This window comes from Typha latifolia, chromosome 9 (assembly GCF_019914945.1).
Source record: "Typha latifolia isolate L0001 chromosome 9, TyphaL0001v2, whole genome shotgun sequence".
NCBI lineage: Eukaryota > Viridiplantae > Streptophyta > Magnoliopsida > Poales > Typhaceae > Typha > Typha latifolia.
The window spans coordinates 9,483,173-9,501,629 of record NC_133094.1 but is presented as its reverse complement, the minus strand read 5'-3'; the positions used below and the strand labels follow the sequence as shown (position 1 = coordinate 9,501,629).

At 37.1% G+C, this 18,457-nt stretch overlaps 1 protein-coding gene across 1 annotated transcript; it reads left to right on the top strand.

The window, feature by feature from the left end:
* Positions 1–2,048: 2,048 nt before the first annotated feature.
* Positions 2,049–5,247, top strand: LOC140794771 (splicing factor-like protein 1). Its single transcript, XM_073146942.1, has 2 exons — positions 2,049–4,497; positions 4,878–5,247. The coding sequence occupies exon 1, from the start codon at positions 2,136–2,138 to the stop codon at positions 4,458–4,460; it is 2,325 nt and encodes a 774-aa protein (XP_073003043.1). The 5' UTR covers positions 2,049–2,135; the 3' UTR covers positions 4,461–4,497; positions 4,878–5,247.
* Positions 5,248–18,457: the final 13,210 nt, after the last annotated feature.

The window sequence follows — 18,457 nt, the reverse complement described above, 5'->3', positions numbered from 1 at the left end:
TACATGTACATTACTACTTAATTAGAGACTTACTTAAATTGTAACAATAAGTATTAAGAATCAACATTAATTATATACATATATCATTATCATCCTAGAAAGTGCAATATGTTTCTTAATTGATGTATTTACTAAACAATCACTTTGCACATAGATAATTTTAATAATCACATAAACCTTTTATTTTATTTACAAATAAGAAGAAGATGAACATAATATTCCATGTGAAGTATATATATATATATATATATATATATATATATCAGGATAATTATTGCAAACACTTAAATATAGTCCAGCTTGATAGAACCCAACATAGTTCAAATTTTAAATTATCTTTAAAATTTATCAAATCAATTTCTAAAATTTTCAAATTTGTTCATAAATAAAAGAATGTATGTATCTCCAAACTAAAAGCAGGCAAAACTAAAACATGAAAGTTACAAAAATAAAATAATAAAACTAAATTGGATAAATCAAAGAAAAGAATTAGACATTTGTAGCATTTTTATGCTAAGTGATCAAAACATAAAAAAATTAACTGAGGTATTAAAGTGAAATGTTTGTGAAGAGATGAAAATTGCTTCCAAAAAGAAAATCAAAGTTAAGAAAACATAGTAATAACCATTATCAAATTTAACTCTAAAATCACAAGAAAAATACAAGTAGAAGTTAGGACTTTAGGACATATTCCATCAAGCTTCATTTTGTGCACCCATAAATAAATAAATAAATCAAGTAATAGATATGCTTGTAGAAGAATAGAACATCCAACTAGTTTTTTTAATTGTTTAATGAATGAAAATGAGTAATGATGCAGTGAATACCGAAGGAGATATTTGGTGAACAAGAATATATGTCCTCTTCTATTCTATTTTGTTTTATTAGTAGCTTATTAAATAACCGAAGAATGTCAAAATAATGCTACGCGGACGTAATAGCTTACTATCTCTCTCTCATCCTTTTTTTTCTCTGTTTTTTTTAAGAAAAGAGATGTTTTAGATTAACTAAACGGTTACAAAAGTCTCTGAAAGTATTAGAGACCAAAATATGACTAAGCTCTTACGGATATCCCCCATTCTAAGTGCACCCGATGCCTAAGTTCTTACCGTGGTTAGCAAGCCAATCCGCAACACAATTAGCTTTTCGGAAAGTGTGACTAACTTTATAATTATGATAATTACTACTTAGGATATTAATATCGTCGATAATGGATATTAAGGACTAGTGCAGCTTCTTGCCATCTTGCAAAATGTGGACAAGCGTGGAAGAGTCTGTTCCAATCCATAAGTTGGTGTAGTTCTTTTGCTGAATGCCAAGCAGCATCTCCTTTATGGCTGATGCTTCAGCACTTATAGACAACTTGTACCGTCCGCATCTACACCCAGCAAGAGAACGATGAATCCAATCCCTCAAACTTTCAAACTATTCATTAATGAACCGTCCCCTTGTATATTTCTAAATTAATATTTATTTTCATCTTCTTTAAAACTCTAGTTATATATATACTCAAAACTTTATTCAGAAAAAAATATATTTTATAATTGACTTTATTATTAAAGTAAACGAGGCTTTACTAATTTTTCCAACTAAATAATAAAAAGTTGGTAAACTTAAAATTCACTTTAATATAACAAAAACAAATCTGTTCTTTTAGTCTTGCTATCCTTTCTATGAATTTTTTTTATCCCATAGTTTCTTTCCCAATTAATAGAACTGCCCAAATTACTAAAATGCTCAGATTATTTTCAGGAAAATGATAATTTAAATGTTTTAGTAATTTATTATAAATGAGATATTTTGGTAATTAGGGATGGCTCGGAAATAGTAACTGCTATCACTTCTAGTCACAAGCACGAGTGAATTAGGAAAAATAAAAATTATAAGGGTAAAATAATTTTTATGCATAAATAAAGTGTTTAAAAATTTTATAAGAGGGGTAAAAAATATATAACAAATTTTTGTTTCAGGATATCTACATCTCGTGTGTATTTAGTACCACTCACTGTATTATTAATACTACCCAAACCGCCTCTCCACTTTATATATATATATATATATGTATATGTATATGCCCTACAGTCTTCTCGCTTCGTCGTCTCTCTGCAGTCGAATTTCGTCTCTCGGGCGTTCCAATGGAGGAATTCGCTTCAATCGAAACCCTAACCCCGAAGAACAACCACGAAAACCTAAACCTAGGCGACTCATACCCTCCCTATCCTCCACAAACCTTAGATCCCAATCTTCATCCTCCCCCGCTCCCTGAAACCCTAGATCACGATTGCCACCCTCCCCCGCCCCCCGAAACCCTAGCTCCGCGGGAAACATCTCAAGAAAACCTAGTTATCAATCGCTCTCTGGTCTCCGAAAACGGCCAGGCCCTCACGCATAGTGGCGGCGCCGACAAGGACGTCTCCGGTGGCGAGGACGATGCCGGAAGTGGCCGCCGACGCCGTCGAAGCCGGTGGGACCCGCCGGCTGAGTCAGATGGTGGATCCGGAGCCGACGGCTCCACCGGTGGTCGCAAGCGCAAGTCTAGGTGGGCGGAGGAGGAGCCGAAGCCGGCGCTTCAGCTCCCGGACTTTATGAAGGATTTCACCGCTGACCTGGACCCGGAGGTTCAGGTCCTCAACGCCCGCCTTCTCGAGATCAGCCGCCTCCTGCAGTCGGGCATGCCCCTCGATGACCGCCCTGAGGGCGCCCGCTCCCCGTCCCCCGAGCCCATCTACGACAACATGGGCGTCCGCATCAACACCCGCGAGTACCGAGCACGTGAGCGCCTCAACAAAGAGCGGCAGGACATCATCTCCCAGCTCATCCGCCGCAACCCTGCTTTCAAGCCCCCTGCCGACTACCGTCCCCCGAAGCTCCAGAAGAAGCTCTACATCCCCATGAAGGAGTACCCTGGTTACAACTTCATTGGTCTCATCATCGGCCCTCGTGGAAACACCCAGAAGCGGATGGAGAAGGAGACGGGCGCCAAAATCGTGATCCGGGGCAAGGGTTCGATCAAGGAAGGAAAGCTGCAGCAGAAGCGGGACCTGAAGCCTGACCCGTCGGAGAACGAGGACTTGCATGTTCTAGTGGAGGCTGAGACACAGGATGCGCTGGATGCTGCCGCGGGGATGGTGGAAAAGCTCTTGACGCCGGTCGATGAGGTCTTGAACGAGCACAAGAGGCAGCAGTTGAGGGAGCTTGCGGCCCTCAATGGCACGATAAGGGACGATGAGTTCTGTAGGCTCTGCGGTGAGCCTGGGCACCGGCAGTTCGCTTGCCCTGCCCGCACTACTACTTTTAAGAGCGATGTGCAGTGTAAGATTTGCGGGGATGGTGGCCATCCCACGATTGATTGCCCCATGAAAGGGTCAGTCAAGAAGATGGACGACGAGTACCAGAACTTCTTGGCTGAGTTAGGCGGAAGTGCTCCGGAGTCTCTTACGAAGCAGAGTTCAGCAGTGCCTCTTCTTGGTTCGGGCACTTCGGGAAGCAACCCTCCATGGGCTGGTGGTAGCGGAGTTGGGGCCACAGCTGCCAATGGCATTAAGAAAGAGTACGATGAGACAAATTTGTACATCGGATATCTGCCGCCAACTCTTGACGACGATGGACTTATCAGGTTGTTCTCATCCTTCGGGGATATTGTGATGGCGAAGGTTATCAAGGACAGGACTACAGGGCTTAGCAAAGGTTACGGCTTTGTGAAGTACGCGGACATGACTCAGGCGAATCAGGCGATTGCTGCTATGAATGGTTATCATCTGGAAGGGAGAGTTATAGCTGTAAGAGTAGCTGGTAAGCCACCCCAGCCCACTGTGCCCCCTGGTCCTCCTGTTCCCGTGGCACCAACATACACTGGTTCAGATCCTTCAGCTGGCGGTTATCCTTCTCAGCACTATATGACTGGTGGGCCTCTTCCTAACCCGCCACCACCGCCTCCTGGAAGTTATGTCAATGGACCTGTTCCTTGGGGGCCACCATTTCCACCTTCTTATGCACCGTATCCTCCACCACCACCGCCAGGTTCTAGCATGTACACCCCTGTTCAAGGCCAACAAGTTCCTCCTTATGGCATGCAGTATCAGCCACCACATCAGACTGTTCCACCCGGCACTGTGCCTCAAAACATGCCTTCCAGTGAAGCAATGCAGAATCCTCCTACTGGTCAGCCACAGAGTTCTGCAGCACCTGCTCAGCCTGTGCCCACCAACATATATGGCTCTTCTGTTGCTCCCAATGTTATGCCTGTATATCCGCCACTTCCTTACGGTTATGCACCTTATTATCCTGCTGTTTCACCAGTTCCACCTCCGACGATTGATCCCTCTCAGAGCCTTGCAACTGCACCATGGGCTACAAATGCTCCCCCGCCCCCACCTCCTCCTCAGGCTTCATCAACTGCAGAGCAGCCAACTTCTTATGGTGACACTGAGTATGAGAAGTTCATGTCAGAGATGAAGTGATGCCAATTACTGCTAATACCTGTTGTATCAGGAAAAGGTAATATCGCAACTTCCTCTTTTACTACTTTGTTTATAATAACGTTAAAGACTAACTGCAAATGGGGTCTTCTAAATTTAATATCTGCAAGAATTGGTTCAAGATAAATTAATCTTTTCATGAAACTGGTTTAATCTCATACTGGAGAATATAACACCTTTCAGGGATCCAACAATTCCTTTTTCTTATTGAGCAGGAGATATGTTCAGCTTAAGATTGTTAAGAAGCCGCTACTCGCTGACCCATCTTTTGCACATACCTTTAGTTTATATCGGAAATGTTCTGTTAGTTTGCACTTTGCAAATCTTTGCTATGTTCTAGTGATATCAGTTTTGGCATTTCTTAACTTGTGTTTTGGTGATCATTGAATTTTTTGGCAGGCTTGAGGTTTCTTGGAGCTAATGTCAACCTGATTTATTTCTTCTTTCTATAAGTTGACCTAGTTGGAAGTTTGGGACTCACATCTTTAACCTTGCTGTACTGTTATGACAATCGCAGAGACTGCTGAGCGGAAAGAACTAGTGACTATTGCCGTGGTGGAAAGTTGATATATTTGTTAGTTGACAATTATATTGCATGTCTGGTTTTATAATTTATTTTCTCATGCAGAGAGGGTCTACCTGTGGCCATTTCAGAAGATACTAGCCTCTTCATACCTGCTTTCATATGGAATTTCTGGGACATCTTTGTTAGCTATTTACTAACCTTGTTTGAAACTTGTTATGTAACATTTTTATTTTGGACTGCTAACTCTTACTCTGACTGCTTCTGGCCACCAGTTATAATGGTTGCTCTAATTTTCTCTGTGGTTTGTGAGTTCACTAGCTCCTGGTGCTAGTTAGAACTGGCACCCTTCATGGTTCACGCAGGCCTTCCGCCACATTGGAATCAGAGTCTTTGGTATAATATTTGATATTTTGAGTAAATCTTGACTGATGTTTCTGTTTCTTTTTAATCTGGATCACTTGCCTGAAGTTCTTTTGCAGCTTATATGTGGCCGATTAGAAACAAGCTACGTGAACAGTAACTCAGTAAGTGCTTGTTCACCAGATATTGTTGGTATATGTAAAATGGTGTACGCGAGAAGCTTAACACATGGATAGATTAATTCTTTTGCATTTCTTTATGTTTATATGTTGACCAGCCTCTTCCTTATGTGTTGTTGCTCACAATTTAGGTGGGTACTTGTTTAGTATATCTTATATTTATATTTCTGTAGTAGTCAAGCCTGTCCCACTTTATTGTGGAATCCGCATCTTGTTGCATAGTTTTTGTGGCATGCGGCTTCAGCATCCATAGTTATTTGGTCTCCTCTCATTTTCCTTTATTGTTTTCTTTATAACTTATTGTAAAATTTTGATTTTTTTTTTTGTTTCTTTATATTCATTAGATTTCTATCCATCTTGCTAAGAATGACATTCTTGTTTTCTAAGTACTATAGGACTTGGTGGAACTTCGGAAATGCTGATAAACATAGTGGAACAAGTGGCTGGGTCAAGAAACATACTGAAGCTTGGTAAGGTGTTGGTAGTTCACATAACAGAGTTCAGTAAAGATATTTTCTGCAGTTTAAGAGCTGGTAATTCTAATATCGGTGCCAAGTGACAGGGTTAGAGGATTGTATCACTTGTAGGTTTTTATTTTCCATATTATATGGGTGCTAACATGTTGTTGAAGCTTGATGTTAAGTTTATATTTAGTGGTTACTTTGTGAAAAAACAAAGAGAAATCTGATCAGGATATAACTTTGATTGTGATTTTAATTCAAATTAATACAACCTGTAGGTGCACCAACTTATATAAATGAATGGATATAACCTTATCAGCTGCAAGCTGGAATGAGACTACAATAATGTATTTGGGCCTAGCTGTTGTATCTCCACCTGTTGAACTGTCTTTCTATAGTTAGAGATACAATATTTAGGATGATCAAAATCTGAACAGTAACACTACAATAAATAGGAAGCCTAAATAATTCTGACGTGTATAGTGATATAAAATGTAAAGCAATTGTTTATCATATTAGTTGTGTCCACATTGTTACATTATTACCATGATTGCATTACATTACAGGACATTGGAGCCTTATGCTCTTAACTGTCAAGTCAGCTAGATGGCCTTAGTAAAATTATGATGACCATGGTAATGCTTAACTTTGCAAGTAGACTTCTGTATAATTATGGTAGCAATTGTACAATCATGTCGTTATTTTTCTAAATTACTTCTAATGGGTTCATTCTTTGAAGGAAACATATTGGTTTCTAATGAAACATATCCAGAATCAAGGTTGAAGCTCATTGTTCTTGGTCGAAATGAGCAATAGTGATCTTTTCGGCTTGAGCTTCGTCCATTCTGGGCAAAAACCAATTTGTTTTGGTCAAATTGTTCTAGTTCTCTGAGAGTTGAAGTGAACCAACCAAAACTAAGAGTTTGGATCATAAGAAACTCATTTGCACCTGCACACTTACGCACACATACACACACATTAATTTGATGATGCTAAACTAACCATAGAGTATATTGTACTCGTCGTTTAAAATAAGTTTGTTGCCCAACCCCTTTTGGTGATATCATATGCTGATAGGGTGAAAAACTGAAAACAGATGAGATACAGATTGGTTAGTGACAAATCCTATCCATCTCCATTTCTCTTTTCTAGATATACAGAAAGCCATATTAATAATTAACTCGGTAAATTTTAACCATATGGAATACATATTTAAGTGCACAAATATATCAGATTGATTGACATCAAACTATATAAACATATGTAGTCTTATATTATTAAAATGCTTAGCATATTCAGAATCTAGAGAAAATATTATAAGGATTTATGCAAAAGGTACAAAATAAAGTTTATTCTAATATTGTTTCATTATTTTGTTATGTTCTAATTATATGGATATACGAATATTAGTTCAAGTAATTTTTTTCCAGCCCAGTATTCATATCTTGAAAAGACCATCTAGATATGGATATTGATCTTGGTCTAGACAATATTTAGAAGACTTAGATATAAAATTCATACTAATCAAATAGTTTTCTTAACCTTTAAATAGTGATAAAGAATGTGATTTTCTTCTTGATTTATTTACAAATTAGTAATTTAAATGCACGCGGAAGTTAACATTGCTATTATGATCTGTTTTCCTAAAGAGTAAGAAGTTTGTACACTTGCCTCCTAGGTAGCCAATGTTTTGAAAAGCGGGACTATGTGGCCGCCAAGGCAATTGCTTAGGCAGTGGCGATCCATAGCCCCGCATAGTCTATATGTGGCCATAGAATGCAGACAGGTCACCTTGCCGGAAATTGGTGGCTCGTTTAGGCAAGTTGGATGCCTCAATAACTTGCAGGTGATTTTTATACTACTATGTCTCGATTGAACTAGTGCCTTTTGGATGAAAAATAATATTCAAAAGTTCCTATAACGCACAAATCTCTTTGTCAGCTCGAGGCTTTATGTGAATATAAGTTTTCAAATATGATGCTTGCATGTGTTTGTGTGCATATGAAATGGTTCACTATATATAATTTAGTAAATGTCATGTACTAGTTAAGCGCTTGTATATGCACCCATGTATCACCTATGTGCGATGTTGGGGTAATTGTTCATATACAACATACGTTTCTTACAACATTAGCATCCGCATGTGTTTGCGATCCCTATGCCTCCTTTGCATAGGATTAACCTGCATAGTAGAGGCGGCAATCATGTTGGGTTGGTTAGGGTTGAGCTTAAGTCAATTCAAACAATATATATTTATTAAAAAGGTTCTTGGAATACTAAACATGAATACTACCTGTTTATTAGACGAAATATATGGTCACCCATTTAACCCATTTAATGGGTTAATAATGTTATACATGGGTTTTTCAAGTTATAAATAGGTTATTTAGGTGATATACGAGTTATTCAGGTCATAGTCGGGTTATCAAGTTGTAAACGAGTTGGCGCATCATAATTAGGTTGAAGTTAAATAGGTTTAGGTAATAAAAACGAGCACGACCTGTTTAATAATCAGATTAGGCGGGTAAGCCTGTTTGTAACTTGAACTCTTTTATATTAAATTTAAATCCATTAAAGCTTTCAGGTTCATGTCGAGTCAAAATTTGCCTCTTATTCTGTGGACTTGCATATAAATTATAGGAACCTTAGTTCATAATTTTTTGTGAAAACTACATTTTACCTCTTTGTAGTTAGGCTTAAATTCACTTCACCTTATTATAATTTTATTTGTGTCATTTTACCCTCTTATGGTTATATTAAAAATTAAACTATTATTTTTTCCATCATATTTTGACCAAACAAATGGTCGAATTTGAAGATATACATTAAATGTAAAGTTGTATAGGATTGGAAAAGCTTTCCAATGGTTTCAAAATAATGTTGATCAGATTTAAGATAAATATATGGCAAATATATTAAATATTTGTGATATCTTCCTTATCTGAAGTCTGATGGATAACCTTTTCCATTTATTTACAACTTTGTAATGAATATTTTTAAATTCGACTTATAAATTGGTTAAATATAATTAAAAAGATAATATTTCAGAATATAACTATAAGCGGGTAAAGTGATATAAAAAAAATCTATTGAGGATGAAATAAATTTGGGCTTAACCATAGGGGTTGAAAACGTAATCTCCTCTAATATTTGTAGGAACTTTTTTAGCATATACAACAACTCAGCAAGAAGTGTCTATCTTACATCCTCTTCAAGATCCTTTACTTCTTTCATTTCTCACTTGGTTTGCCTATATTTATCTATTAAGGACTATTAAATATAAACACATATGCATCCCCACTACTTATGTGCTATCTATCCCTTGACCGCCCTAAAATTGGTGTTGCTTGTGGAACATTGTTTATGAATAAGGATAAATATCTCTATATTGCCATTTGTTGATAAAAGTAAAAATCTTTGCACTGCATGCCCTATAATTTGTTTTTCTCTCCATCCACCCGCTATACCTACCATACAATTAAGTTTTGATTTTGGTTTAACTGCGCTTGTGATATTGTGGTTTTGGCCTGTTCTATCACTTCAGTGGCTCCTCAGTTTCAGGCTTTATGCTTTTAGCCAATAATATTCAAATTTCTTTTTTTTTTTGGAGAGCACAGAAATAGATTAATTTGAGTTATCTGACAACCTTTTCTTTCTCAATATTTTGATTTATAAAGTGATGTTCGGCTACTTTTCTTTGGGTACTGGTTATATTTATTGTACATAAATTTCAATATCAATAAAGATAATTAGGAAAATGAGATCAAAAGAATATTCAATTCTGAGTACTGTCTAATCCATTAGTTAGATTTAACACTTAATCATAGTTACAATTGAAATGCTTGTTTATAGTTCTGGCAGTTTATGGTTCTGTGCCAGAATGTTATTTGCTTGATTTCCTTGATAAATTTTACAAGCATGCTTATTCATTTTGGTGTGTAGTTCTGTTTCCTGTTTATACTTTCCCATAATCTTACTCAGTTATCTTTTTCTCCTAGATTTCTTCCCCTTTTAGGAAATTTCAAATGTGCTTTAGGAGATGCTTGCTCTATAGCTGAATTGAAAATTAAGCGCTTGTATGAGCTGAATCAACAATCAATGGACAATAGGTTGTTATAAGATGAGGTTGAATGGACTAATCAATTATGGGTAGTTTTTCTTCGACAATCATGGGCCTTACATATGTATAATAAGCCATGTTTCAAATCAAGCACCTGTGCATGTAGTCTTCCTGCCATTAATCATGTTTTAAAGCTGATCCAGTTCTGAGGGAAGAGGGCATCAAAGATGATAATGATTGTGTTTTATCTATTAGCTAGATGTTATAATTGCCATGTTAGTTGTCAACATTAGTTCCTAATATCTTAAATTAAGTATTTGTTGCATGTAGATAGAATGCTCAGGACATTACATGATTTATGTGAGTGCTAAAGAAACAACAGACAACTTCAATATGCATAGGTAAAGATAATTAACCTTATGTAGAGTAAATATGGGGCTGTTCTTAAACTTTGTTGCTAGGCAAGGTTGTGAGATCCAGTACTCCTCGTGCTTGTGGGATGTAAGTTTTCTCATATGCTTGTGGAATGTGGGTTTTCTTTTGTTCAGAATTTCATCAGATGCTCCTAGGAGTTTACATGCGCGGACAGCTAGTTGAGTCCACAATGTGAAGTTTTGGTGTAAATTTATATGATGATCTTACAACAATTTCTGGTGATACATTCCTACCACTTGGCTATTATATAGAACAACAAGAATTTTGGATAAATGGCCTGAGTTTTCTGGATTTTATGGAGGTCCAAAAGAATAAATGAATTTGGTATATGGCTTGAGCCATTTAAGGGCTAGTGATGTGATCTGGGTCAGACTGGACCACCTCGTGGACATTAGGTTTATGGCTTGAGCCATTTATCTAACGAATTATTTATTTGAGCAATTGGTTTAGTTTTAGTTTAGCTTGCCTTAGTTTGATTGGATGTTGGATTAGTCATGAACTTGTTTCAATTAAGTGGTTCAGGTTAATCGATTAGGTTGTGAAGTGCAACAAGGATTAACCATGTTTTTGAATCATTTCCTGTAGACTTATTATCTCCTTTGATCTCTCCTCCCCTCTCATGTTCTCAACCTAGCCGTTGTGCCCTTCAAGCTGCTGGCCACCTCCCTCCTTCCGTCGGCCTCTCATCCCCTTTGAGCACCGACCAACTCCTCCCCTTTCTCCCCCCTGCCATGTCCGGCTACCACCTGCATAGGCCATACCTCACCCTTGATCACCATCTTTCTGTCAACCCTGTCCATCCTATGCTCCCAGACCTCTTGTCACTATCCTAATCATATCTCTCGATCTAACTAGCCAAATATTGAGATCTTGAATGCGTTAAATTTCTCTCTTTCATAAGAACAACACATCGAAATTGCATGAGAATCTGGTAGATCTTCTCGAATCGCCCTCGAAATGTCCACCGTAGAATCTATCCAAACATCGTTGCATATCGAATCAAGCCATTTTATATTACTCGACCGCTCTTCCCCCTTACCAACTCCTCCAACAGCCTCACCACCAACGTCCATAGCTCTCATCTGAGTTCTAGATCTACCACATTCATTTCCACCACGTCCTCATCATTATTACGTGACCTGCAACTCCACCCAATCTGAAACTCCTCATGGGTGTCGCTAAAACCACATTGCTCAGCCCCTGAACGTCATCCAAACATTGCATAGCCGCACCACTGGTGCCGCGAGCTAGTATCCTAGATTGGGTCATAACAGCTAGATGGACCACAAGTTGCCATAGAGGAAGTGGTTGTATTTGTGTTTTGTTTCACATTGCAAAGGACGAGAACCTTATATTGTTTTTAAGGTTATTCAGAGAGGAAAATGGAAACAAGGATTACATTGGATGGAAATTGTGAGGAGGAACTTTAAGATATATATTAGGCGTCATCAGAACTATCCATTACTCACTGATAGGAATCATTGCTGTGAAGTTATTTAATGAACCCTTGATAGTTATTGTTTAGGAATAATTAGTCCTATGAAAGACTAATGGTATTTGGGGGAATATAATCAACTTTAGGTTGCAATATCAAAGAATTAAAATGAGCAATTTAATCCACTACTATAAACAAATTGGGTGAGATTTTCGTGCCATTGGCAATATGGTGCTCACAGGTTGGGCCATGGATTGGGAACTCGGTCTAACTATCGGGTTTGCTATACCAAGAAGAAATAGTGGTGGCGGTAGTGGAGGCAGGAGGTGGCATCGAGGAAGAGAATTGACGACGGTGGAGAAAGAGAAGTGACAAAGCTGGCCACAACAGAAAAGGAAGAGAAGAAAATAGGTGAGGCGAGAAAGGGGAAGGAGATGAGGAGGACAATGGTGAGAAGGGAGAAGGAGAAGACGAGAAGAGAGGAGAAAGATGGCGGCTAGATCGAGAATGGAGGGGGAGAACAGAAGAAGATGATTAGATTAGGCTTTTTGAGGTTTGGATGGGTCGGGCGATGGGTTTTAGGCTACGCTAGGTGAGCGTAAACATGATCCTTATTGAATTAGTTTTTGGTCAGGATTTGGTCGGGCAGGGTTGTGGCCCGAAAACTTCGAGTCAAGTTTGAACGAGTTTAGTTGGACCAGATGAGCAGCACTAATTGGCACTGGGAGTGTTGATCAGGATGGAGCAACACACCCTCTAGATTTGGTTTCCCAGGTTGAATTCGGCCCTTTGAATAGCGTGCCAATTTGGTACATTTTCTACATGCGGTTTGAAGAGCACAAGGTTGGTTGGTACAGGTTGGCATAATTTGAAACAGGGAGTGTTGAGAAACTTCTCTTGTATCGTTACCAGTGATTCAGTGGCACGATACTTGTTGACTCATAGAGATGAATCCATTGAGTAGGGTGTAACTTCCTTAAAAACACGGACAAAATGAGTTTGCTCACTGAAATTAATAGCCATGAGACTCAAGTAAGTTTAATCTTGGATCAATTAAATATAAATGCTACTATTATTGTTGTTTGGATTAAGTAAGGAGATTCTTAGGGTTCCTTTTAAATATGCATCTAGTAGATGCTAGTAAGGTTTGGTTTGCTGTCAGTTCAGAGTGATAGTAAGTGTCCCACTGTGCAAAGAATACAATGTAGGTTCTTTGTTCTCAATACAATTGTTGGTTTATCTGATTTAATTAGACTGTATTGTGGTTCAATTTATTTCTGTTGGGTCTCTATTGTTGTTTGGATTGGTTAAGTTTAGCCTGATGAGATCAAGTTGGCTAGCCAACTAGTAGAATGGGCTGGCTTAATATAGATGGGCTGTCCATATTGAATAAAATTAGGTGTTAGATCATCTACTAGATTTTCTATATATACAATAAAGTTAGGTGTCAAATCACTTCCCTGAGGAACAATTTATACATTTCCAATGGGACCTGTGTAATTTACTAATATAATACCTTGAGACAGTTTTTCTTTTTTGGAAGTCTTTAAGGCGTATGGAAATTAGTGTTTGAGTCTTAAACCATGTTTTGCCCAGAATTATCATGACTAAAGCATAAAATTCCATGCTGCAAGGGGCAATAACGCCAAGCTGAAATCTCCTTTCCTCTTTCTTCTTTGTGGTGCATAAACCACTCTTCTTCCATTTTTCGATCATCTCCTACAGCTTATAGGCTCTGGTCATACCTTCTATTTCATTCTTGTACTTCCTCTGGTTCTTCTCTATCTTGAATTGGGTGGTTATGATATTCCTTCTCTTTCTGTTGCACTCCTCTGCCTACTTTTCCTTCATTTGACCCTTTTTCTTTCTTTGCCCTTTAACATATATTTTAATGTTTGTTGGGGCCCTATTTTACATGGGAGTAAAAGGGGGCAAAATATATTTAACCCCCCTTTTCCCTTCTGGTAGAACTAACTTGCTCTTACTGCTATTACATGCTTTTCTAACTCTTTAGAGGTTACTTATTTCAGTTTGTTTTTCAACCTTGCCATTAATTTTGAGTCAAATTTTTTCTAATATGGAGACCAGCTCCCTCAGCTCGAAATTAATAAGACTAAAGTTCGAGGTTGGGTCGCTTTAAGTACCCAGCCAGCTCACCTTGATTATGGCTCTGTCATAGTTCAGGGAGTTAAAGCGTAATTTAGCCAAAACAATTGATCAATAAGCCTATCCAGTCTTCTATTATTAGATAAGTGACATGTGAATGCATGTGGACTATTTCGATATGGAGTAGTGTTGTATGAAGTGATAGAGACAAAGGTGATACGTTGATAGGAAGACAGCATTAGTACTTTGGGTCTGAGCTCAAGCTCAGCTTGAATCATTGAATCAGCTCAGTATATATATGCTTCTCGATCTATTATTTATAAACAGCAAGGTTGCCGACCTTTGCTTCTTGACCAGTGTTTCATGTCATTGCATTAACATTTACTATGTTGCATTTTCTAAGTTGCTGCTTGCATATTAGTATCCTTTATTCCGTAAAAAATCCGATGGATAGAAGAGACACCATAATTAGTTTCTGCTTCAGAACTTGAGAGCTCTTCTTAAATGGACGAGCTCAAATTTTGAGCTTGAGCTTGGCTAGTTTATTTAGTTGAGTGAGCTCCAGCAGGAGCAGCTCATGAGCTAAAGAGCTTATTTGCCACCACTAATAAAGACATCTTGTAGTTGTCGGTTGCAGATTATTCTCTTGGCAACATGGTCTTTAGGTGCTTTGTGAGTAATTTCTATCTGATTTGCATGAAGTCAGGTCAGGATATTTTCTTGTCTTAGCGCTCTTTTATGAATGAGCTGACCTAAATTTTAGCTTAAGCCTATCATCAGCAGATGTCAGGTGACTCCTATGTTTAGTTTCATCTGACCATCTATACTTGAGTTTTTTTTTCTTTGTTCAAGTTGCATTGATTAATCCAAATCATGTAGACCAAGTATAATAGCTGGCTCTAACAGGAGAATATGTGGGTCTTCTGCTGTTTATTATCACCCTTTCTCTTCAGTATATCTTGTACTTCATAGAGAAGATGTTCTGTTTTCTGAGGACAGCAGAAAAGCCTGAAAGAGGTTACCTTTTACTTTGGGTGGTAGAATGAAACTTTCAGCCTGAAAGAGCTTGGGAAGGCAAGTTTGATCGAGGATGGGAGAGGAGAGATGGGAATGTAAATAGAAAACACCCCCTGTGAAAGCCTCATGGCCTGGTGGTCGGCGTCACAATAATGGCATTTGTCGATATGCCACTGCTTGTTTACTTAGATCATCATATATAATTAATGCTTTTTTTCCATTATATATTTAGATCGCTTCTAATAGGTATATTCTTCGACATATAAAGGCACTCTAGTTTGGTTTCTTCCATAAAGTTTAGGAATCATTTTGCAAGTATCTGAAATTATTGTTTTGATTACAGTTCTTGAAAACAATTTATACCAAATTTGTATTATCTGATATGGGCTAAACATAGGGGTTCAATTTATGATCTGGATGTGTACTTTTGCTGCCAAGTCAATGATTTGGGTGTCGCCGAACTTTCTTATGTTGTCTAGTTATGGACGGCAGTTGCATTGATCCTCGATAGTGGTCCTCTGCTTGTAGGTGTTAGGGTTGACTTACTATGTTCTAGGCTTGCCGTGGTTCATCTTAAGGATCAAAATTAACTTGATCAAATTCTGTTATTTTAACTTCAAATTAGGTTAAAAAACTTGTGCTACTCATTTTTGTTGACTGAAGGTATGACATGTTTTAGAGGGTTTGCTGTTGGCTACCTCAAGAACTGTACTGAAGATAGTGGATTGGTATAATATCTAACTAGTTACAACTAGTTTAATGGTCAATATTTGGCCGCAACTCTATCTCTTAGCTTTGGAATATATCTACATGAATGTTACTAATCCTCTTTTCCTAGGGATTGCTCTCAAAGGGCATCTTAGTTCTTGAGGGTGTTTATGATGGAAACTTGTTAAGAGCTATTGACCTTGACATTGATAAGATTAGTGTAACAGTTATTGCTTTAGCAATGGAGCATGTTGCTTGGGGTTTAAATCCGTGGAAACATTCTTCTTTTAAGTGGGTATAATATTTATTGAAAGGGGGTAATTCCAACACCTTGAGGAACGCAGCTGAGGTTTACTTCTGTTTGACCACTAACATAATTTCGACAGCAAATGAACCGCAGAGCAACATTACCCCCAACCCCACCCCCCCTTCTCATATGGATTTAGATTAAAGTGACGAAGGTGATGGAAGTGACCTAATATTAGTACAACAGAGCAAAAGGTTTATAGCTCTACATTATTCTGTAGTTTATAATTATTTTCTGATATTGCGGGTATACAGAGCACTTTAAGGTCCGAAAAACGAATATTTTTTAAAAATATATTATTTATTGTTATTACTTTAATATATACTCAAGGGTATTTTTGTTATTTAGTTGAAAACATTACTCATTTGTAATATAATCACTACCGTATAAGGAATACTAATAAAATTTGATGTGATATACAGTTGATATACTAAAATTTTGAAAAATAATAAAATTGTATTAGAAATTGATGATGTTTTAAACCAAATGATGAAAATAACAATGCTTTAAAAAATTTATCGCATAATGTGAGTATATGGGGTTATTACCCTGCGGGGCTGCCTTTGGAGAGCAGAGAAAGGAGACAATACTTGATATGACTATTAATTATGTGTTTTCATCTCAACGAGAAATAATAATCTTAGATTATTAGTAAATAATTTTTAGAAAGTTGTATAGAATAAGATGAGAGATAATATTGAATTAGTATATTAAAATAAGATAATATATCGTTTAATTACTACATCAGAATAAAAGATTTATTCTAGAATAAGCTTATTCTTATTTTACAAGTGAATGAGTATTAAGTCCATACTTATAATAAAAACTAATAATATTTATTGCTACTATTAATATATACTCAAGGGAATTTTTGATATTTAGTTGAAAACATTCTAATTCTCATTACGATTTTATTATTTTTAAAACTTTAATATTAATTTTATGTCATGTTAAATATAATTATTACTGTTTATACGGTTTACGGTAGTATTAGTTTTCTTTTCTGATATTAAAAATTAATTCAATATAAATAGTTATGCATTCTTACTCCACTGGTTAATACAGCCAAATATATACCAATGTGCTTAGTTCTGATATCTCTAGGGTTAAAAAGTAAATTCCAAAGCACCAGTTTATAAGTCGTATGGCCAGTAGGAAAATTTTAAATCACACTATAGTTTCATCATTTTTTAATTAAAATTTTATCTTTGAGAATATCGTATGTCACATTTTCTCTATGTACTTTTCATCTTCTTTTTTTCTTCACACATATCTCATCTTAGTCCATTTTACCAAATCAAAATCTTATTCTTAAATTTAATATCTCAGCAAATCAAACTTCTCTTTTCCAAAGTCCTAATTTAATATCCTTTCCCCCACCGAAATGGGAAAGATGGCATAACGATGAATTTTGGTTTATAACTTAGAAGTTATTGTTAGTGTTTCCTTTTTGTTGAGAAGATATATTGTTATTTGAAAACTTTCAAGTGTTAAATCTAATTAAAAGATAAGATTCTTTGGTACAACAAGGTGTTAAATATTAATTCCTAGAAATTTTCTAAGTTTATATTTTTATCTACTACAAATGGTATTAAATAAAACATAATATATTGTTTAGGACAACAGATTTACACGTACAAAGTTGCTTAGGGACATGTCATTTATTAACTCATCGGCAGCATGAGCTCCAAACAATGTTTTCACCTTCTCAGTCCAATTTAGATCTTGTCTCCCAACTGGTCTACTTAAGAGCTGCTCCATTTCAGAGTTTTGTTGCCGGTGATGGCTTGCAAGTGTTTGATCCCTTCTTCATCTCCCTCCTCTAGTAGGAGCTTTTCTTCGTCTTCCCTGCAACTCGTTCCCATATTCGCCCTCCTCTCCTCCTCTCTTTTCTTCTCTGCAGTCGCTCTCTGCTTGCTACCTTCTCATCCGCTGTCGTTGTCGTGCCTTGTTGCATGCTTGCTTGATTCATCGGCCATCGCCTTTAGCTGATTCATCTTCCCTTTCCTTGCTAGGGCCGATAGGGATTAAAGCGAATGGAGGCATTTTAGTGGCCATTAGGTCCCTTTGGTTTAATGTTTATTTTTGAGGTTTGCTAGCTTTTCTACTCTATGATCCATGTTTATTTTTGAGGTCCAGCTTGATGTTTGTTTTTCCGTATTACACTAATAGTGGGGTTTTTCAAATTATCTCCGCTATTTTTTGTGTATTAGGCTTGTAAAACCTAATTGTATTCGATAGAATTATCAGTTTAGGGGCTTTTCATTAAAAAAAAAAACCCAATTTAGATTTGATTATCTTCCTCTTTTTTTTGGGGTTTATCTAATCTAAATCATCTCAATTCAATTGTATTAGCAATTTGGCAATTACTTGTCTAAAAGAGGT

What these genes read in the sequence shown, in the direction of transcription:
- LOC140794771 (XM_073146942.1), top strand. Translation starts at nt 2,136, where the DNA reads ATGGAGGAATTCGCTTCAATCGAAACCCTAACCCCGAAGAACAACCAC.